General features: G+C 37.8%; 3 protein-coding genes across 11 annotated transcripts in view; 1 reads left to right on the top strand and 2 right to left on the bottom strand.

The window, feature by feature from the left end:
- The window catches only part of LOC135686882 (uncharacterized), a 64,790-nt gene extending 60,674 nt beyond the window's left edge, over window positions 1-4,116 (bottom strand). The window contains exon 1 of one of the 4 annotated variants that reach the window (XR_016143818.1): window positions 3,258-4,116. The gene's annotated coding sequence lies outside the window, so the exon portion shown is untranslated. The remainder of the gene's footprint in view (window positions 1-3,257) is intronic. The other 3 variants (XR_016143816.1, XR_016143817.1, XR_010516118.2) reach the window with 3 other exon arrangements.
- On the top strand, window positions 2,419-10,977 carry LOC135686879 (uncharacterized). Of its 2 annotated transcripts, XM_065203251.2 has the most exons (3): window positions 2,419-2,865; window positions 4,462-4,597; window positions 5,033-10,977. In XM_065203251.2, the coding sequence occupies exon 3, from the start codon at window positions 5,056-5,058 to the stop codon at window positions 6,142-6,144; it is 1,089 nt and encodes a 362-aa protein (XP_065059323.2). In that variant the 5' UTR covers window positions 2,419-2,865; window positions 4,462-4,597; window positions 5,033-5,055; the 3' UTR covers window positions 6,145-10,977. The 2 variants fall into 2 exon arrangements, with proteins under 2 accessions (XP_065059323.2, XP_065059326.2); XM_065203254.2 differs by lacking the exon at window positions 4,462-4,597 and having other exon boundaries at window positions 2,420-2,865.
- On the bottom strand, window positions 6,955-19,395 carry LOC135686876 (dual serine/threonine and tyrosine protein kinase). Of its 5 annotated transcripts, XM_065203245.2 has the most exons (8): window positions 19,322-19,365; window positions 18,225-18,318; window positions 17,727-17,804; window positions 16,969-17,621; window positions 13,532-14,383; window positions 11,917-12,464; window positions 10,172-10,418; window positions 6,955-9,014 (listed from the first exon to the last, which is right to left on the bottom strand). In XM_065203245.2, exons 4-8 carry the CDS (start codon window positions 17,605-17,607, stop codon window positions 8,487-8,489), a joined length of 2,814 nt encoding a protein of 937 aa, XP_065059317.2. In that variant the 5' UTR covers window positions 17,608-17,621; window positions 17,727-17,804; window positions 18,225-18,318; window positions 19,322-19,365; the 3' UTR covers window positions 6,955-8,486. The 5 variants fall into 5 exon arrangements, with proteins under 5 accessions (XP_065059317.2, XP_065059316.2, XP_065059318.2 ...); XM_065203244.2 differs by lacking the exon at window positions 18,225-18,318 and having other exon boundaries at window positions 19,322-19,395; XM_065203246.2 differs by lacking the exon at window positions 19,322-19,365 and having other exon boundaries at window positions 18,225-19,211.
- Window positions 19,396-20,472: the final 1,077 nt, after the last annotated feature.

Genomic DNA, 20,472 nt, shown 5'->3' with positions numbered 1-20,472 from the left:
CATGGGTCATATACAGCCTGACATTACTTTGCAGAAATGCACCGGACATTTTACCCACATCATTCTACGTTTCATTCACATTTGCCACGATTTTCAACTTTTTGTGGCTTTTTGTCTGGTCTCGGGAGCACCTGGGCCTTGCCTTTGTGTTTATTGCACTCATAGGCATATTTTTGGAGGTCTGCTTATACTTCAGCTTCACAAGCCTTAACAGATATATAGAGACGTTACAGAATGGCGACAGCCCTCCAAGTGTCACTGATGTCTGGTGCATTCGAATGCTTGTACATAACGGCATCATATTCTACACCACGTGGGTTACAGTTGCAACGTGCCTTAATTTGACCATCGTACTCCAATACGACCTTGAGGCAAACGGCAGCAAGGCAGCCCTCGGTTCCCTTATAATCCTTTTCCTTATCATTGTTGTCTGGTTTCTGCTGGAGAACTTCGCATTTGGAGCCTACACACGTTTCACTTTCACCGAATACATTGTATTGATCGTTGCTTTGAGTGGGATACTGAAGAAAAACTGGACTGATGGTAAGGGTAACCAAGGGTTCGTAATGTTCCTGCTGGTGCTGTCGGCGCTCTTGTTGATTTCGCGATTGGTCGTAATTTTCGTCAAGGAAAGAAAGCTAGGCTTCAGGGTCTAGATACCAATTATTTCGCTCGCCACTGAAAGAAACTACTCCGACGGGAAAAACCAATCATTTTGAACAAATTTTTTTTATCTTACTGCTTGTGGGACATACTTTAAAGTATTTGTCATTACTCCTTGATTAGGCGTAATTTGATATGGAATGGCACGTACACTACCTCTTAGAACTACATTTACGATAATACACAACTCGAAGGTGTAACATTATTATCATTTACATTACATAATATATTCTTTTTAAAATTGGAATCTATTTTCATGGCTTCCCCCTGCGTTTAATTTGTACTAATTTGGTTATGATCGTTCATAATTCCCTTAAAAGAGGCAACGATTTTTTTTACTAAAAATAGTTTTAATAACTTGAACCCACCTTGCATACAAAAGCTAGCAATGGCCTGGATAATGTAGTTCATAAATGCATGGTAACATTAAATTACTCATGTGCTGTACCAGTAAATAGAAATTGATTGATGTCATTCCTTACACAAAAAGTCAGTAAATATGAATAAAGACACACTTAGTTTCTAGATTAAGATACATCTAGATACACTACCTCCCCTAAAAGTTTCTTTTCCAATTTGCATGAATCTCAAGGGCCAAACTGAAAAAGTAGGTGAGGGGGGGTGGACTAGCACTTATTCCCAACCATGGTTCTGCCACTGCTGAAAAATGTTGAAATGGCCTCTTATTTTTTCAAACTTCTTCTTTTTCATTAAATTCAAGGACAAGACATATGAAGAATAGCTAACATCAGATTCTTCTCTAAAAACAAATGCACCCTGTAACTGATCAGTTCTCTATTTTGCAAATGATTTGAGATTGACAACATTCATGCTGCAAGTATCATTTAAAGGCTGGCAGCATTAACAAACCACTAGTGACTGCAGTCAAAAATATTGAATACCTAAGGTAGCATATCCTCAACAAAGGACAGATAAGGCAAATGGCTGAGAGGGGAGGGGGTTAAGGGTTCAAGAATGGTCGTTCATCGAAAAAGAAAAATATACCTGTTGAAACTATGAGTTAATGTCTTTCTCAACCTTTTTATGATTTTAGTAGTTGTTAAAATCTGCAAAAAACTATCATCATATGAAGCTACCACATTTTTCCCAATCTGCTCTTGAATGATTGACAAGGGGGTGATTATCTCTATAGAAAGGTTATTTTGTGTGAATACAATTAGCTTTTTATATAAAGAAAATCGCTTTTACAGGACCATTTAAATTGATGAAAATTCAGTTTTTATTCGAGGGAGAGGGGCCTATCTCAATGATTTCCCATCAATAAGACATTTTTTACAGAAAATCAAAGGTTTGAAAGATCAAATTTTCTGAAAAAGAATGCAAAAAGGGGCTCAGATGTTTTTACAATGTGATCTGTAGAGTCTCAATTTTTCATTATTTGTTTGTAGTTGTTTAAATTGTTGGCTGTTTTATGTTCATTTGGTAAATTGTTCAAATTTTTTGGCTTCATGGACTTTTTGAAACAAATTTTACTTGCTCAGGTGTGTGATGCTGCAAATCAAAGGGTATCAACATTCGTACAGATCTAGAATTTGTATTAAAGACTTGATATGTCTTGCATTAAAGAGGAATTTAGTCTTTAGAGTGTTATAAGAAATATGACTTGTACACATGTTTGATATGATAAGTAACTAACTAACTAGATGAAAAGCTCTTAAAAAGAAGTTCTCTTTCTTTTGAGCTGCATTCTTGTTTTCTCAAAAGCTATAGGTTAGTAAAGAGACAAATTGTCATGAATAAGAACATGGCTAAGTTCTCAACTAATTCTTGAATGTAACTGATTTTGAGTATCAGTGCTCTCACAGAATTTAATATTGCAAAGAGATTGTAGTTCTTAGAGAATTTTGTAGTTCTCATAAAAATACTGACAACTTTGCCCTTGCTGTGCAAATTGGTCATGCCATGCATACACAGTATCAACCATGAATTGCAGATTAAACATTGTGTTTAATTTGTGTTGGGTTGCAATAGACATAAGTAACAATAAAGTAAGGAAGGCTCTTTGTCAAAGAAACAAGAATAAATATTATTTTAAAAATTAATGCATGTGGCTTAGTTCTGTTTTGGTAACATAGCAACAAGTAAAGCTCACATTAAATATTCAACTTATTGGCTAGTCCGTGGAGAATCAAACTGCCACGAGAGGAATTGCGGTCAATGGAGCAATCAAATGACATTAAGGTAGGGTTGCTATCTCATATTCAGTTGTTTTTATAGCCTGGGCTTGAGATAAAGAACCTTTGTTAAAATGCCCGACATTCAGCTGCATGTTGGAAGCCCAACTTTTCGATCAAAAACTTGGTTTGTTGTGTTTGAATCATTGTAGTCTATGTACACTAAACTTTGATGGCAAGCAAGGGCTCGTCTTTTGTTCAGAGGCTTGAACTCTTATAAGAAAAGAAGAACTATCGAGATAAATACACATAAAATTAAAGTAGATGATACAGCACGGGCGGGATATGGTAACTCTTGTTAGGCCCAATGCCTTAGTTCTTGGTGGCGATGGTAAAGACGAGAGGCTGATATCAGCGGGTTAAATAACTGAATAGAAAAAGTGATGATATTTTACTTACTTCACTGAAATGCTCTTTACAGTCATGCTACTTCCCCCTTTAGGACAGGGTCACTGGGTACTACCAGGGAAAATCAGGCCAAAGAACCGACATCCGGAAGGCCTCGCCACTTCCCTCGAAAAAGATTTTATAGCATGAGTAAAATCATTTTGTGTTGAATCTTGAATCTGAGGTTCGTCCTCTTTGTTGTTGCCAACAAGCACCATCTGCAATTAAAATAATTACTTTCAGTACAAGACTTTTTCTTTCTTTTTCCCCTCACTTCCCCCCCCCCCCCCCTGTGCATCCCCTTCTCCTTTTCTGCTGTTTGCCTCTCTGCTTTCCATGTTCTTTTCAATCCATTAATTCACTCTTCATACTCTTTCTATATTTTCTGTCTCTTCCCACCAATGTACTTTTATTATCTCTATTTTTGTCTATGGCAAATAATTAAGTGCTCACTTTCTTTCCTTGCACCACACTTGCACTTTCTCTTTAAAATATATCTTTTCCTTTCGTTTGTATATGTTGTAAACAATTTATATTGTTGCACACATTTTTCAGGGCTGGCCCCCAAACAAAAGGTTGTAATCTCGGTCTTTGATCAGTGCTGAGGTGGGACGTTTAACTAGGAAAGTGGGAGGGGGTGTGCACCCTAACCAAGTCCCCTAAAAATTGCCAAAGCGAACTCTGTCCCCTAAGAAGTACCAAAAATACGGCGCAAGTATGCCAAAATATACCAGATCTCATCTAAAAACAGAGTAAGTTGCTCTCCCATAGATCTTCTTTATACAAACAAAATAACAATTACGAAAAGATTGTTAGAAGCTGCCCCCTTGCCCCTTGGTCGTCCCGGCATCCCTGCATCCCCTTAGTTACTTGTCATATCAAGCATGTGTACAATTCATATTTCTCGCCGGAAGATCACCTGTGTATACATTTTCAAAATGCTTTAAAACGTAATCCCCTCATTTAAGCAAGACATCTACATACTATAGATATGTACTCATCACGATACCCTTTCGGTTTACAGCATTACAGACCTAACCAAGTAAAATTTGGTTCAAAAAGTCCAAATAACCAAAAAATTTGAACGATTTGCCAAATGAACGTAAAACGACAGACATCTAAATAACTTCAAACGAATACTAAAAAAATGTCTGCAAATACAAACAGGTGTTTTTCCTGTAAATTAGTAAAATTATGTTTTTTTCAATCGTTGCAGATCAATTTTTATGTTTACCAAATGTTGGTAGAAAGCTAAGGTTTCCCAACTTTTTAAAGTAAATGAAGAACAGCACAAAAAAGAAGAGTCAGTGCAAGGAAACCTCAATTGGCTCGTTACTGAGGCAGAGTTAAACGTACGAAAAGTATATGCATTCTTTTTTAGAAAAATAATTTTTTAAGAACACGAGCCACAAAATTGGTAAAAGTTAAGAACAAGTTGAGAATAAGGTGTGGCTAGGCTACTGTAAAATGTGATTTTGAACAACGGTAAAATATTTCAAAATCCTCTAAAATCTTCTCAAAAACGAGGATTTTTTGCCATCTATCTAGGGGTGCCTTTTTCAGTAAATTTTAATAATTAGCGGCAAATGAAGGATTTCTCAATCATTTTGTTCGCAGCAATTGCACTGCTTACGCCCTAACAATTTAAGAAAAATTTTCGAGACAAAAAAAATATGAACAGCCATCCTGAACTTCAATTTACTGGTTTTTTGGTTAAAAAGAGTGTAATATGATTCGTGAATTCAAAGATTTCTTCGACTTGGCAACAGTTCTTTTATCTTTCGTAGTATGACATTGGTGCTCTACGTTCATGATGTACCCGGTTGGGCGTAAAGAACGATGTTACAGCGCAATACCCAGTCTGACGCAACGACGCAAGCCGCCGCGGTTGCTATCGGCGAAAGACATTCGATCCAGCCTTCACATCCATGAATCAATGCCACATCGCACACAATATGCATATGTCACATTGGTATCAACAGAAGAATTTCTTCCAGGCGCCCTTCTGCTTGGATGGTCGTTGCGAAAAACAGGCACCAACTACGACTGCATTGCCATGGTGGTGCCTGAAATAACCCGGCAAGCAAGGGCAATATTGAGAAAGATTTTCAGTAGGGTAGTAGAAGTTGAGAGCATCAAAACCAACCGAAGAACGCCAAATCTACGATTTTTGCCGCTAGAAGATAGAGCTGAATTTTCTCATCGGCTAACAAGGTGCAATGTTTTCAAATTTATAGAATATGAAAAGGTATTGTTCATAGAAAATAATGTATATGCTGTACGTAAAATTGATGAATTGTTTCAACTGCAAGCTCCCGCTGGAATTTCCTCATTAGTGGATTCTTCGAGCCAAACCAAACTTCATGGGATTTCTCTATCAAGTGAACACACAACAAAGGCCTTGGACATGTCACGTGGTATACGTGGTAGCATTTTGCTACTTACTCCTAGTATCTCCTTATACCAGTTTTGCCATACCTTCAAAAGAAGGCACAGTTATCCTCATTTTATTCGCCCAGATGAAGAGTTCATGACAAAATTATTTCTTGGCCAATGGACACACATAGACTCGAAGTTTGCAACGGTGCCTTGGCAGGCAAACAAAATCCGTTGTGATATTTACGGTATTTGTTTGGAAAGTTTTCGTTGGTGGAAAGACGATTGCAGAAATTGCGAAGAAGCTCGTCAATGGCGCTTGGAAGCTATCAGAATGACAAAGGATATTCCACAAACAAGAGGCCCTTTTAGAAACATGGTTTGGTTCAAAGAAATTGAACAGAACATTCCAGCATCTCCGGAGCCAAATTTTGTGTCGACGACTGAGCTTTTGGACAAAGCACATCTGTTTGGTAAAAATTCTATGTTGACCTATAACCAAGGTTCAACGATGAAAAAGTAGGGTACCACGTTGAGAGTGCTCCCATTCGGGGAGATGGCGGGTTCACCTGTCTGAAGACTACAATCCCGGAAAAAGTAGTTGAAACTTTTCTAGAAAAGTTGCTGTTCTCTCTTCCCTTTAGAAAATGACTCCTTCACCCTCACCCATCCCCTGAATCAATGTTGGTTGCATTTTTGCGAAGTACAAATGATAGAACTACCTAACAAGCACTGATTCGGGAGAAAGGGGATTCGGATTTACAATAGAAAATTGAAAATAGTACTTTTTGTCTCAACACTTTTTTCGGCATTGTAGCTCATTCGTAACTAAAATTTGCAGAGTTACACACATTTCCAGACACCTTTTCCTTTTCATACAGTGAAGCAGTCTACTCAAAGTCGATGATGTAGTTACCCATTCAAAAATAATGGTATTGCAAAAAGTCACCCATTCGAAATCCACATCTCACTGCACAACCCCATATGCCTAAATAGGACTATGCTCCGTCCTTTCAGTTAAAACGTTGGTTCACTAAAAATGTTAATGTCTAGCCAAAAATTGTCAAATTAAATGTCTAGCCAACGTAATCAAACCCATCTGAAAGGTTTGGATAAGACGGATTAGTAACAACCAAGATAAAAGCAACATGATGCCTCACGACCCGGATATCATCCACAACTGATCATTGACACTGCTTCCTTGAAATACGGCTCCAATGACAACAGACCACTTACAATGTAAGCAATAGAAAATTGACGTTTGTTCAAAAAATGATGTAACGATTCTTATCCACATTAAGTTAAGGGAATTTGGAAAAGAACTCAAGCGTCATACAATTGAAAAACAAACTCTTAATTGCGAATTAAAATTTTAATTTAACGATAACTACAAGAACAATTATAAATGTGTTGTGTGTAGTAAAAACCCGGTTGATAACTTATAAAAAGTAATGATTAACAATAATATATTTATCCAATAGCAAATAATTAAATTTTATAATTAAAGTAGCTACATTATCTTGACATGGTAACTTGGTTATCGAAATATCTCAGTCTATTTGCCTATGCTACTTCTTGCTGATAGGGCGGGCATTGCAACCCGGAAAAGGAATCCAATTAACCTGATGTCATACATGCCACGGAGCTGGTTGACTAGAATCAGGAAATAATCGATCGCCTATTCGTATTACCATAGTATTACTTATCTGGTTTCGCTATGTCCACTGTCCTTAAAAGTGTTACCCAAATACCAGAACAATATCCAAAGGTTGTCAGTTTTAAACTATCTGCTTTGAATTTAAAACTCTAAGGCCTAAGTTAAACGTCGAACTTCTCATGCGCCTTAGTTTAAAGGAAGGGCCAAGGATATATAAAGATAAAAAACACCTAAAACTAACCTTCTTAAACCATAAGAAATAATGGTTGAGTTTTTCTTGCTTCAAAAATTTCTTGTTGACGACTTTGTTCAAGTTTTTCTGAGGTAGAATGAAAGTCTCCCCGTGTAATACTTTTGGAATACACTCGAAATTGATGTACACAATACAAAGGTAGCAAAATAAAAACGACACGTTATACCTCCATGGAGAAATCGAAACAAACAAAGCATGCTCTCAGGGGGCCAAAAAACGTCAGGTAGCTCAAATAACATTATTTAGCCTCTTTGTAAGGATGGTAGGGTGCAGGAATCCACTTGTCAAGGCTACACAGCAACGTTTCGTCTATGTCAAAAGTTTGTTTCATTTAATCTGTACTGCATATAGCAAAGCATTTTAAGCTTAAGTGTTGCCGAACTCAGCCTCGATAAGAAATAAAATAACACCGCCCTATGAGATTCTTTAGAACGTAATTCTTTAGCTTATTTTACACCGATTCGATTGTGATCTCAACAGAGTCCAGAAAACATTGCGGTTCCACGGCAGTGAGCCGAATGAGGCTTATTCCACGTTGCAGGCTGCAACGAATTTCAATTTTATTCAAAAGATACAAGGAAGAATTTGAGATAGACTAATTGGGCCAAATTTCACCCGGGGGAAGGTTAAGGCGTTTTCTGAACTCTGGCACTCTACTGCTCTAAAGCTGATATCTGGTAGACATACCCAAACTAGAAACCAATGGCAAACTGTGACAACCTTAACCAAATACGGGGTTTCGTAAGGTATTAAGCACTATATCATAAACACCTTTTATATATAGATTTACATGAACTGACAACAGGACAGGATAGAAAACTATTCCCCACAAAGTTTTAATTTGATAGCAAGAGGTGAAGGCATACATGCATGAATAAACCGAGGATCTTTAAATAATTTAGAGAAACATAATGTATACCAAAAAACCCTTTACATTCTCTACATAGATCATTACCTACTTTACTACACCTTCATCAGGCGTAAAAGTCTTCTTGTTAGAGGCTGAGCTACTCGGCCTTTGACCACTAGCGGAAGATCGTGATCTGGAAGGTCCATATTTGGGATTGTTTGCACGTTTCTGTGCATCTCTCAACTCTACTCGCTCTCTGATCTTCCTTAACGTTGGATAAACCTCGCCAAGAAGTGGCCTGAGGCTAGGATCACCCGACCAGCATTGCTCCATCAGTTCCCAGCAGTCATCCTCGAAATGGGCTAATCTTTCTGGGCGGACCCCTTTCCTTACAGAATTCCATAACTGATCCTTGCTTGCACATTGCTCGTAGGCCAGTGGTAATCTAACGTGCCCTGCACATATATACCAAAACAATATGCCAAAAGCGTAAACATCAACACTGTTGTCGTATTTACCAGAGAACAGTTCAGGGGCCATATGTATAGGTGTACCTACTATTGACCCGGATATCATTGCACCGGGTTTGCAAAAGCCAAGGTCGGTCAACTTGGCTCGGTTCTTTGAATCCAGCTGAAAACGACAGAATGGAAAGAATAAATCAATTTCATCTTGATAGCATCGACAGAGCCTGATAAACGCAAGCAGCTAAATACTTAATGAGTACTCGGGCCAGTTACTTAAAAATAGGCAAGAAAGGAAATAAAAGCCAATATTTTGAAAAGAGAAAATTACCACAGCGATTCTTACCAGCACAAAAGTATTCTAAAAATTGTCTTTAGTTTACCTTGAAGGTTTTTTGCCTTGCAAAACTGGATTTTACGATTCTTTTCCTTTTTTGTGAGCTTTAAAGAAAAGTTCTATCTTTGTGACAAGATAATCTCGACTTCTTATTATTCGCCCAATCGTAGAATCCTTGTTAATACTTTTCAGAATTGGGAAAGTATCGGTACAATCTGGAATCAGTTGCGTGTCAGTTGAAATTAAAGAAAATAATCATACAAAAATCAAAACAAGAATCAGAAACACTCTCTTTTAAAAACCAAACAAAATTAAATTTGGAAAAACTCGACCTTTTGCGGCTTAAAAGGCAATGAAACGCCCACAGCTTTATCTTGCGGTAATATAAAAATTAAAAAAATTGCTCGATGTAGAAAACACGGGAATTTTATTTTGCAAATCAAAGATTAAGTTGAAGAGCGGGAAAAACAACAATTTGGTTACGAGGCACTTAAACTGTGCAACGTTCGAGCGAATAATCAGCCAAAAATGTCACATGAATGGAACATTTTAAATTTCTTATTAGAACTCCTGAAATACATCAGATTTTATGGAGCACTGGTTGGTAAAGACAAAACCAATTTGGGCGATTCTCCTGCTATTTATTTCTATTTATATCTGGATGTTTAACGTACAACGATCAATAACTACATACATCACTGTTTATGGTTTGAAAATCATCTTATCAAAACACAATTGAGTCAATTGTAAACAGATGGAAAACGTCTTCAAAACAAATGGCAAACTGTTCGGTGGCAAGGCAGTGGAAAATAACATTTAACAAGGGACCATATCCTTGGAACAATTGTGCCAAACGACATACAAGCAGAATCAATATATTTCTTTCGTCTTTAAAAGCAGAGGAAGCATGCCCAGATTTTCTTCCTTAAGCGAAATACTAGAGCAGTATTATAAAAGAGCACACACGTACACGTACAGTAAATACATACCAACACATTCTTTAATTTTATATCCCGATGAATAAGTCCTTGGCTATGCAAATATCTTATTCCTTGGATGACGTCAAGGGCGACCTGCAGTCTGCTTCTAAAACTCATTCCGCATTTAATACCTGCATATAAATCGCGCTGCAGCCTTTCCATTATTAGCAGCACCGCAGGAGACGCTCCACCAGCATACGTGTAATCGATTACAGACCCAATAATACGTACGATCCGGTCATGAGCAGGAATTGCCCTACAACAAGAATAGACCGTTGCATCAAATTTCATTAAACGAAAATTTAAGAGTAACTTCAAACTTGAATCCATCCAGCTCTGCAACGCCAATGAGAATCGGGTTGCTTAGGCTCTCTACCCAAGCACACTTAAGCCAATTTTTTGCATTAAGGTTGGTTTAACATCAGAACATATATCTGCCCCCGTCACATGAGTGACTATTTAGGATGACAAGAAACATAAACGTATACAGTTTACTAACTTTCATCTCAAATGTTGGACATTTAATGCTGACAAGTCTGCATATTGTATGTTTCTACTACGGGAAATCTGGTATTTTGTCTTGTTTATCATATATAAACCATCAGTCAAAAGGGCTAATTCAGTATTAGGCCAATAAACATTGTCAAAGCTCCTTAGAGACAGCAGGTAAACGACCCTCTTTGCAAGCTCAGTTTTTCAAGATGAGCATAAAAAATTTAAGGTCAAGATAGACTATACAGGCTGGACCCTGGAGAGGATTTATGAGCCCTGGGCCAACCTGGAGAGGATTTATGAGCCCTGGGCCAAAAAGCAAGGCACGCCGGAGGCTGAATCTTCTAAGGCGTCCAGGGAAAAATTTTGAGACGGTGGTTGCTAAAACTGCGCCTATTTTGATTGCTGAAATTGTGATGGTGGCTATTACTTTTTTGATCATTTCAATATAGTTTAAACATTACAGGTATATATACTTTTGTCATAAAAGATGCACATTACTTGGCTATAAAATATGCAATTCTTTACATTTAAAAACATTTCAAAAAGGGAAAAACGTTCAAATACTAAATTTGATCAAAATGGACATGCTGCACCAAATAGATTTTCACCATTCAAATAATTTGAAAAGTTGTTTCTGACTTTGCCTGTTAGTCTTTCTGACTTTGTGTTTCTTTCAGTAAGCTCAAATTTATGAAGAATTACCTTCGCTCTACCATTGGCTAAAACAGGCTTATCTCACAGGCTTCAATGTCCATAGAAACTGAAATTGCCGATAAACTCGACTATAGCTCCATAATTGACCCTTTTACAAACGCAAAGCCTTGAAAATTGTTTTAGGTAATCTAGCTAGAAAATTACATAAAGTGACTAGCTCTGTTTTACAAACATATTGAGGTAGATACTGTTGCTGCTTCTACGTTATTTCATTTAAAGGCTTTTACTATCAATGGTACTTTTATTGATAGGTTTTGATAATGGATAAGCTGAATTGCTCCTTTATTAATTTTTAAATTCAGATATATATTATCTATGGGCTCCTAAAGTCACATGTCCCTGGGCCAGTGACCCCCCTGATCCCCCTCTTCTCAGCACTGAATACAAGTGGCATGGAAGATGGCCAGTTGTAACCGAGTTGCAGCCTCAAAAATGCATTTATCTAAGCCAACCTGTCACTGGAAAATGCTGGCTATGGCGTAGTTTGTACTTTAAGATTACTTTTGCTTCTTTAATTTTGGTGATAAAAGCATTTGAGTCATTACCTTGTGTAGTAATATTCCAAGGCGAGGTCATTCCAATGCTTGTCATCAGGAGGAACAACAGACTTAACTGCACATGGCCCCTTTCCACCCCACTTATCACAAGCATAAACAACGCCATATTGTCCACGTCCAACCTCCCTTCCAAGCATTGGCATTCCATGGAGTACAAGATCACGCAGTGAGGTACTGTCCAGCACACATCTTGCCACCCTTGGGGCAAACACTTTTCGAAGTTTGATCCTTTGCTCTTCTCGTTTCTCAAGCCTTCCAGAATGACGCAATTCCAGGATTCTCAAAGCATGTAAAAATGATTCATGAGACCTCATCAGACGTGCCTTGAACTGTGCACAGATATTTTTTGCCAACCGTGATTCACTAATGGATTGAATCATTTCACCTGCAACCTTCTTCTTCCATTCACCATCGACACGTGGGGCAGGTTTTCCAGGCAATGTCTGGATAGCCTGTTTCAGTTTTTCCCATAAGAGCCTTGTAAATGAGAAACTTGCCTCCACGGTCACTTCCACTTGATATGCTGCATCTAAGACCTGAAAGTTGAATTTGTCACATACTGATTATAAACTTCCTTGCATACAATATAGACTTACTTTTCCCAGCTTTGTAATAGAGGGCTAATATAATTTCCATATACTATTACACCAAGTATTACACATCTTGAATTCTAAGTTAAAACAATATCATCATTCTCTTCTATCTCATTATATTAAACTATTAAAAGCCATCAAAAGAGAAAAGCTTAAATCGAGATCCATATCAGGCTTTTCATCAAAACTTAAAGAATGCAAGCTTTTAATCAAAACCCACTTGACAGAGTATTTTACCAGGTAAACTTGAAGCATTTAGAATTAAATTCAAATTTCTATAAGATATTATCAATAAATCAATGTTATATTGATGAAAAACTGTTGCAACAGAAACTTTTCCAACTTTTTATCATGCAAAATTTAAGTAGAGCTATTTGGCATAAGGGCTCCTCATGATGAATTTTCCTGTATATATACTATTGTAGGGATGCCAGCAATGGTAAATTTTGATAATTTTCCTGGCAGGACTATGTCAAGATACCACAAACAACAAAGGTAAATGGACGGAGGGACTGAGCAAAATTTTTGAAACTAGTTTTTCCACTAGCTTTAATCAAAGTTCCATTCCTTGCATTTGCCATGCCTAACAAATGTTTGCTCTAACCTGCAGTTTTTGTTCATAGCCTGGTTCAAAGATTGTAGCTTAGAAATCTATTAAAGCTTTCTGATCTGCAACTTTACTTTTCATTTATATAAGGCTTAACATTAACATTGCAAATGGCTTTGAAAAAAGCAAACATTTTACGACATACAAAAAGCTTTTTCGTCTGACAATCCTCAGAGCATAAAACGTCTGACGTTTTATGCTCTGAGGAGTGTCAGACGAAAAAGCTTTTTTAGTATGTCGTAAAATATTTGCTTTTTTCAAAGCCATTTTCAAATTCTGTACCGCAAAAAAATTGTTCACATTAACATTGCAGTAAACTAGCCTACCACTATAAATCAAAAGCCTGAAAAAAGAGTCATATCAAGTCTTAATATCCATAGTTAAAACTTTGCATTTCTATTACCTGACGAAGTGCTCCAGATGCGATTGTACCATTGTCTTTTGCAAACTCTGCATCAGACTTTTCCAGGTTTTGCAAACATCTTGTCAGCGTTCCAACATAACTTTCCTTCAGGTATTCAACTGAACTTATAAGCTTGCTTGCTACTGTCTGGTTTAGCTTGCCTAATACCAGTTCTTGGACCTGGAGGGTACACTTTTCAAGATCTTCACTTTCTAGAAGTTCAGAGTTATCATTAAGTTTCACTTCCCTCAGCTTTAAAAGTGATGCTTCCTCTTGGAGTCTTGGAGTCAAAGTTTCTATTGTGTCACGTATAACATCCTTAATCTCTTCCTGCTTTCTATTTGCAATGTCCATTAATGACTTAAAAAGCTCCTCTTCTTTTGACCTAGCATATGCAAGTCTTTTTGGAGTTATACTAATGTCTCTTGCCATGTCAAAAGCAGCTTCTATAAACATTGCAAGACATTTCAAGTGTACATCATTTAAATGACACGCAGCCTGTATTATGTGATACTGAAGGACTTGTCGAACAAACAATAAAAAACATGGAAACAAGGAGAAATCTTCTATCAGTCTGCTTTTTGGTAAAACGCTTGTAATAAGAGAAGTGGAAGACTTGAGTTTAAATTTGTCATCATCAACAACAAGATCGTTAGCAAGTGGCTCTCTGCTCAAGTAGCCCAGGTTGCAAAGCTGTTCAAATAGATGACTCCTAGCGTCAGCAAGCTCATTTGCCTTCACTTCTTCTTGAGCTGATTCTGTCAGTTCTAAGGTACATCTTGATGGCACTCTAATGAAAAATACTGGCATGTTTGGCATGAAGGATTTTACTGTCTCCAACTCCCTGATATCCTAGAAAAAGTTTGGAGATCATTAAAATTAAAGGAGCAATAACTTTCAATCAAAAAGCAGTTTCGGTGTAACCGTAGGAAATGTTACCCAAATTCAGCTTTTAAGTTCAAAAGCTGATACAGGAAAAAGTTTCAAGACTAATATGGTTTCAAACTGAGAAAATATTTTAGGGACTGGATACCAGTCTGCATTTTATGGATAGCATTGAACCTGATATGCAATTTCTGAAAGACACTGACCAACTAGAAATAAGGAGGCTTAATACTGGGGGTACAGGGAATTCGATGGGGGGTGCGCAATAGCGCGCAAGCGTGCAGGCACGCGCCCGAGGTTATCTTTGCGAGCAATTTGTTCGCGCGTCTAGTGACAAATATTTCTCTTGAAGAGCGCAATTACCAGATGCTGATAGGTCAATCCATTTGAGAAACTGTTTTTAGAAACGGAAGTTTGACATCGAATCCTTGTTTCCACTACTCCGTTTTCCTGTCTCCATTTTCCGATCATTCAGTTTCCGTTATTCTTGAGCCGTTCCCATTGCCCCGGCCCACACTGTTTTGGGCAAAACAAAAACGAAGGTTTTCCCATTGCTCTGTTTTGTCCGTTTTCATATCCTTGGTTCGAGCTCATCTTGAAACAGAAGATTGACTCCGTTTTTGATTTTTTCATTAAAACAATTCGTTTTTAAATGACTCCGTTCTCCAATGACTTCGTTTTCGCTGTTCCCATCTAAATATTCGTTTTCAAACAACTCTGTTTTCGGTTGATAACTTAGAGCATCATTATCAAATGCCTCTGTTTTTTAGCGTATTAATGGGAACCCAAAATCAAAAACGATTAATTTAGTTCCTTTTTCCTACGAAAGCGGCGTAATAGGAACAGGGCCTGATTTCCAACAGACTTGCACATTATTATTGCCCCTTTGCCATTTGTTGGTTAAATGGAGCCTTCTTTTTTTATTTGCTAACAAAATTTTGGTCTGTTTCTTCTGAAACTTCGTCACGTTTCTAAAGTCACTGAAACCTCTCTATGTCTCACAGTAGCCTTCACGATAACTCATGAGGGAAACATGAAGATAACTATACAATGTGTAGCATTCAGTTCATTATTAAAAGTTTTGTCACGTTTAATGATTCATATTCATGAAAATTTTTTATTGCTTTATGTTTAATGCTTTATGTTATCACACAAGTTTTTGTCCGTGCACTTTGATTTCTGAACGTGAAAGCCCTGGGGTACATAGAATGCCAGATAAGATGAAAATGAGAAGATCAGGTGACACACCGTAATTCACCCAAGGAGACTATTTTGAGAAGTTATCTTCCATGCTTTTCTAGAAGAATATAAGCCAAGAAACAAAGAAATTCCAAAAAACAGAGAATGTAGAAGAGAATAAAAAAAATCAAGAAACTTCTTGTTATTTGAAAAGAGGATTCTCTTTTGTTAGGCATTCTGGTTTACACTGGCACATAAATTCATAAATAACGGAACTCTTTTTGGTGGTAGGAATGCAATCCTTTTGAATGGATGAATGGGACTTTTTTGTACTGTTAACAATACCCAGACAGTAAAGAAACAGTTTGTAATGGCCTGTTTAATTTGACTTCAAATTGCAAGGAACTGTTACCAATCCAGCGCAGTTTTAGATAAACCAGCCACTTTGGCAGACCAAATCTTATTACAGCTGAGAAACTTTCCATTTTCTCTTTAATGTGAACTGAAATGACAACCTCTGGATAGCCATTCTCCAGAAAAATCTTTCTTGTTGTTCAAAATTTGAGTTGTGTTCATAATATTCTCAGGGTGTCAGACGAAAAGCTTTAGCATACACAAACATTTTTTTTCAAAGCAATTTTTGAATTTTGCACCACAAAAAGATTGTTTGCGTAATTAAATCTTTATTATTGCCTTCTTTTCAAAGACAACCTGTTTAGAGGTCTTGGTATAGCTGATTACCATGGGTGAATCTGATTGCCTTGTTCAAAGATCTCTGGCATAGAACATCAAGTAGATAATTTGTTGGTACAAAGTTTTGGTGCAGAGCAGTTTGGCTTTGGCAAAGCATTTAGTGCAGAAAGAAAGAGGCCAAAAATATGGCATAGCAGTATGGTTATTTCCAGGACTGCTGATCCAGGGCAAATACGCTGCCTGCATGTAATGTTTTAATCTGATATCAATTATCATTTTCTGAAAGCTATAATTGTTGACAAGCAAGGAAACCACACACATTGGTTGCCCCAGGGTCTGGCATTGCTTTTGGCAGCCCTGGTTATTTCCAACCACAATGTCAGCTCATCACAAAAAACTCATTTTATTAGTCAATATCTTGTTCAAGGGGAAGATGGAATTAAGACACCTTTACCAAAAATTGACATCTTTGGCTCACAGTCCCCATTAGAATTCACACTGGCTGGTTAGCGTCTTGCCAGGTAGATCTTTCAAAATTTATCAAAATGATTTTGATTGAATTATACCGTTTTTCGCTTATTTTTCAATATTCCAGATATATAGGACCTATTTGACAAACAATATCACAGAGGAAATATTTGTATAAATTATTTGAATAGGTTTCACTGCAATAAACATACCTTGTCACTCAGTGTCAGCTGATCCACTGAGAAAATTATAATGGGCAGAACATCCTCGACACATGATTTGAAAACTTGTTCAACCGTCCCTTCTCCGTTAGACGGTGCGCAGATTATTTCGGCTCCAGTTTTGAGTAGGGGGTGATCCAAGCAGACCTCTGCTACTGCAGCAGTCATTGCGGGGTCTGTCTTGTCTCTTCCTTTAACTTCCAAGTCTGCCCTTGGGACAGACCTCCATGATCCTTCATATGCATCCAGTGCTGCCGCCAACTCGAAGCTGTCTGGTAAAACTAGGCTAAGTGTCGAATGTGTTCCGTGTTTAAATCGCACCATCCGCCATGTTACAGAATTGTCTAGATCATCTACCATAGGTAGAACTGGTTCCCCAACTAGTTCATTTATTGTACAAACTTTGGCATAGCAAGAAGTACCAAGTACAATGATTGAAGGAGGCTTCTGTGTTGAGAGGAATATTTCTTGTAAATTTGCATTGAATATTTGGTTGCGCAAGGTCTGCGATGGAAAGTGTCCGGACTGCTGTATTTCATAAAATGCCCTGTCCGTTTCTCTTCTAACTTGCTTGAGAAGCCGAGCATGTTCTTGAAACTTGGTCAGCTCGTAAGGTAAGTTTGCGGCCATTTCTTATCTATAAACTAGAAAAACAGATAGAAAATAAAGAACACTAACTTACGATCGCCATATTGCATAAAATCTCTGTTTTGAACGCGAGAAAGCAATTTTTCACATCATTGACTGACCTTTGACACGGCAGATCCACAAGAGGCCAGCCTCGAGCGAACACGAGCATTACGAGGACAGGAGGACAATGATATAATCTGTCAAAACAAAGATAAAAAAGAAGTATAGAACTCGGCCATTCTACCACGGCATCAGCGCGTCTATTTACGAAAGTCAGTTTCTCTGCCCATGTTTTGCATAATAAATTAACCCTTTTATTTGATATTTTCCGGATAATAACTCCGCCAAAAAGCCCAAGCCCTAAGATTACCAATTTGGTGAGATTTTTCTCGGAAAGGCGTACGGGATTTTCGTGTAGCTGATAAGCCCCTCGCCTTTTGTTTCCAGTGACAATTAAATGTTGAATCCTTTTAACGTCATGCAGAAATTACTTGGTTTTATGGAAAAGGGGGTATTGAATCTAAATGCTCATCAAACTTGCAACAAACGAAGTTATGGAGAAGTTGATAGCCCATAGGTTGTAATTTTAAAATTTTTAGGTGGCAACAACTACTTACCATTGCAAATTAAAGACTGAAATACGACATACTGTATATGAAGTGAGAACCTCCACTGATGGAAAGTACAGTTGATCAACAATGCCAGAACATGCTAAATGGTAAAGCAGAACGAAATGAGCAACTGAGCTAGAAAATTGCGCAAGAGAAATGAAATAAACCAGCAACTTGGTGTGCAGAGGAATGAAAGCAGCGATTTCTAGGTGAGCAGGTGAAAGTTTGAAGCAGGTTGTGCTTGAAGTACAGGTCAAAACAAGTTCTGAAAGCGATTCATAATCTCGGATTTGTAATCTCGAACGCTGATCACGATGATCACACGAACGGAATTGAGCCTTTGCTATAGTCATTACCAATTCTGTGCATATTTTCAATCAATCTAAAATTGACAGTCACCCAACATGTTTAGATCATCGAAAAGGTCGAGGTTACCTTAAGCTTTGTCGAGATAAAATATCGGAAGGGTAAGTGACAGCCAATGGCCAACAAAGCAATGTATTTCAATTAATTCTGTAGCCAATAAGACCAGCTCTCTCTCTCTTTCCCCCCTCCAAGTTTGGGGGAGGATTAGAGGGGATTACTTGGTAAAGATATTGGTTTCCCTGACAATGGCCAATTTTGTACCTAAGTTCGGTGTGAAAACAGTCAAGAATCGCGTAATGAAGGCATTATCGATCACGTGAAATCGATCAATGCCTTTTCAAAATTCCTGTATCGTAAAAGGGAAGCTCGTTTGTGGCAACTTCCTCGTGCTTTTACTGATCAACGTTGCTCATTCAGTGGTGTATGTCAACAAATTCCCAGTCTACGGCAAACATAGTTAATTTCTCCAGCAGAAAAGTTTGTGATTTAACTGGACCCTCGGTGAACAATAATCTTTTCAACACCAGGTTACATTTAAACAAATAAACTTGTCTTTAATCAATTGAAGCCAAGAAATATGGCCTATGTAGAAAATTCGTCCCATCACATTAAAACAAATCAAATTTTCACTCATTCGAGTATGAAATCTCAACACAGGAGTGGCAATTCAATCTGAAGTTCATTTTTATTTCGAAAAATTAATTCCTATATGTTTCAGAAGGAATTTCAGGACTTACCAGTTTCTACAACGTTCTCTTTAGCCCTTTCTCTGATCATGACGTCGAAATGAACGACAGGGTGAGGAACAAGTTCCATAAGGAACAGGCTAGACCATACTCGTCAAAACCGGTTTCTTTTAGTCTAAGGTCCCGGATGATTTAACAATAGTCTTCTAGACAGCAAACCAATCAAAATCGGAATTATCAAAACCTGTTTTTTGTATTGCAATAACTTTCAACAAACTACTATGCTATTGGCTACTAAGACAAAGAAGGGCCACTGGCCACCGTAGACTTGACAGTGGTCACATGATTCAGTCCATGACGCAATGCACACGCTAGACCACTTCGACTTTACACAATAAGAAATATGTACGAATGTCACTGGCCTCTACGGCTTCGTTGAAATCAAAGATAATCGGCGAATGACACTGTTAATGAAATTCACAGCAAAAATCAAATTTCGAATAACTTGTAACTAAGTTTTTTACAAGCTTACCGAACGAAAACTTCGCCTACTCTATCGAAATCGCGTGATAAGTTTGAAACCGGAAATCAACATAGCCCTCAAGTTGAAAATATCAATGAACCATAACATGATCCATTGTTCTAGATGTCAGTCCTGGCAACGGCAAATAAAGAAAAAGAAAACAAACGATTTGAAAATGAGCGTCCAGTCCTTTGAGGCCAAGGCCTAGCCAAACTGCTGGAAAACTGACATTGATAAGCAATCCTAGCAGTAGTGAGGTGAGGCTATTTCGAAAATAAAAATCTGGCATGTCGGCAAGTTGCCATTCTGTGGCATGGGGATGGGTACCCTGCATCGCAGACCATATTCAGAACTCAAAGGCCGTTTTTCAGTTTCTGCCTTAAATCGATCGGTTTTCAATATTATCATAGCGAACAGTTTTTGACGTTATTTACATCCGTTTTCCGGTTTCTTTGTAAACTACAGTAAATTCTCGAATTGCCCCCACCCCCTCTTGAAAAAGCCCCCCTCTCGAATAAGCCTTCACCATAGAACTAAAAATTGTCAATAAGCCCCCCTCGAATAAGCCCCCACTGCAAAATTCTCGAATTGGACCCCTCCATTTGATGATTGTTGCCATCTGAGGTTGCCTTTATGGCGTTTTATTGAATCACCACAACAAATTCATACTTTTGGTAGT

Source organism: Rhopilema esculentum, chromosome 6 (genome assembly GCF_057945365.1).
Source record: "Rhopilema esculentum isolate cy_ngs chromosome 6, ASM5794536v1, whole genome shotgun sequence".
Classification (NCBI taxonomy): Eukaryota; Metazoa; Cnidaria; class Scyphozoa; order Rhizostomeae; family Rhizostomatidae; genus Rhopilema; species Rhopilema esculentum.
The sequence above is the reverse complement of the archived record's forward strand: the minus strand, read 5'-3'. Positions and strand labels throughout refer to the sequence as shown.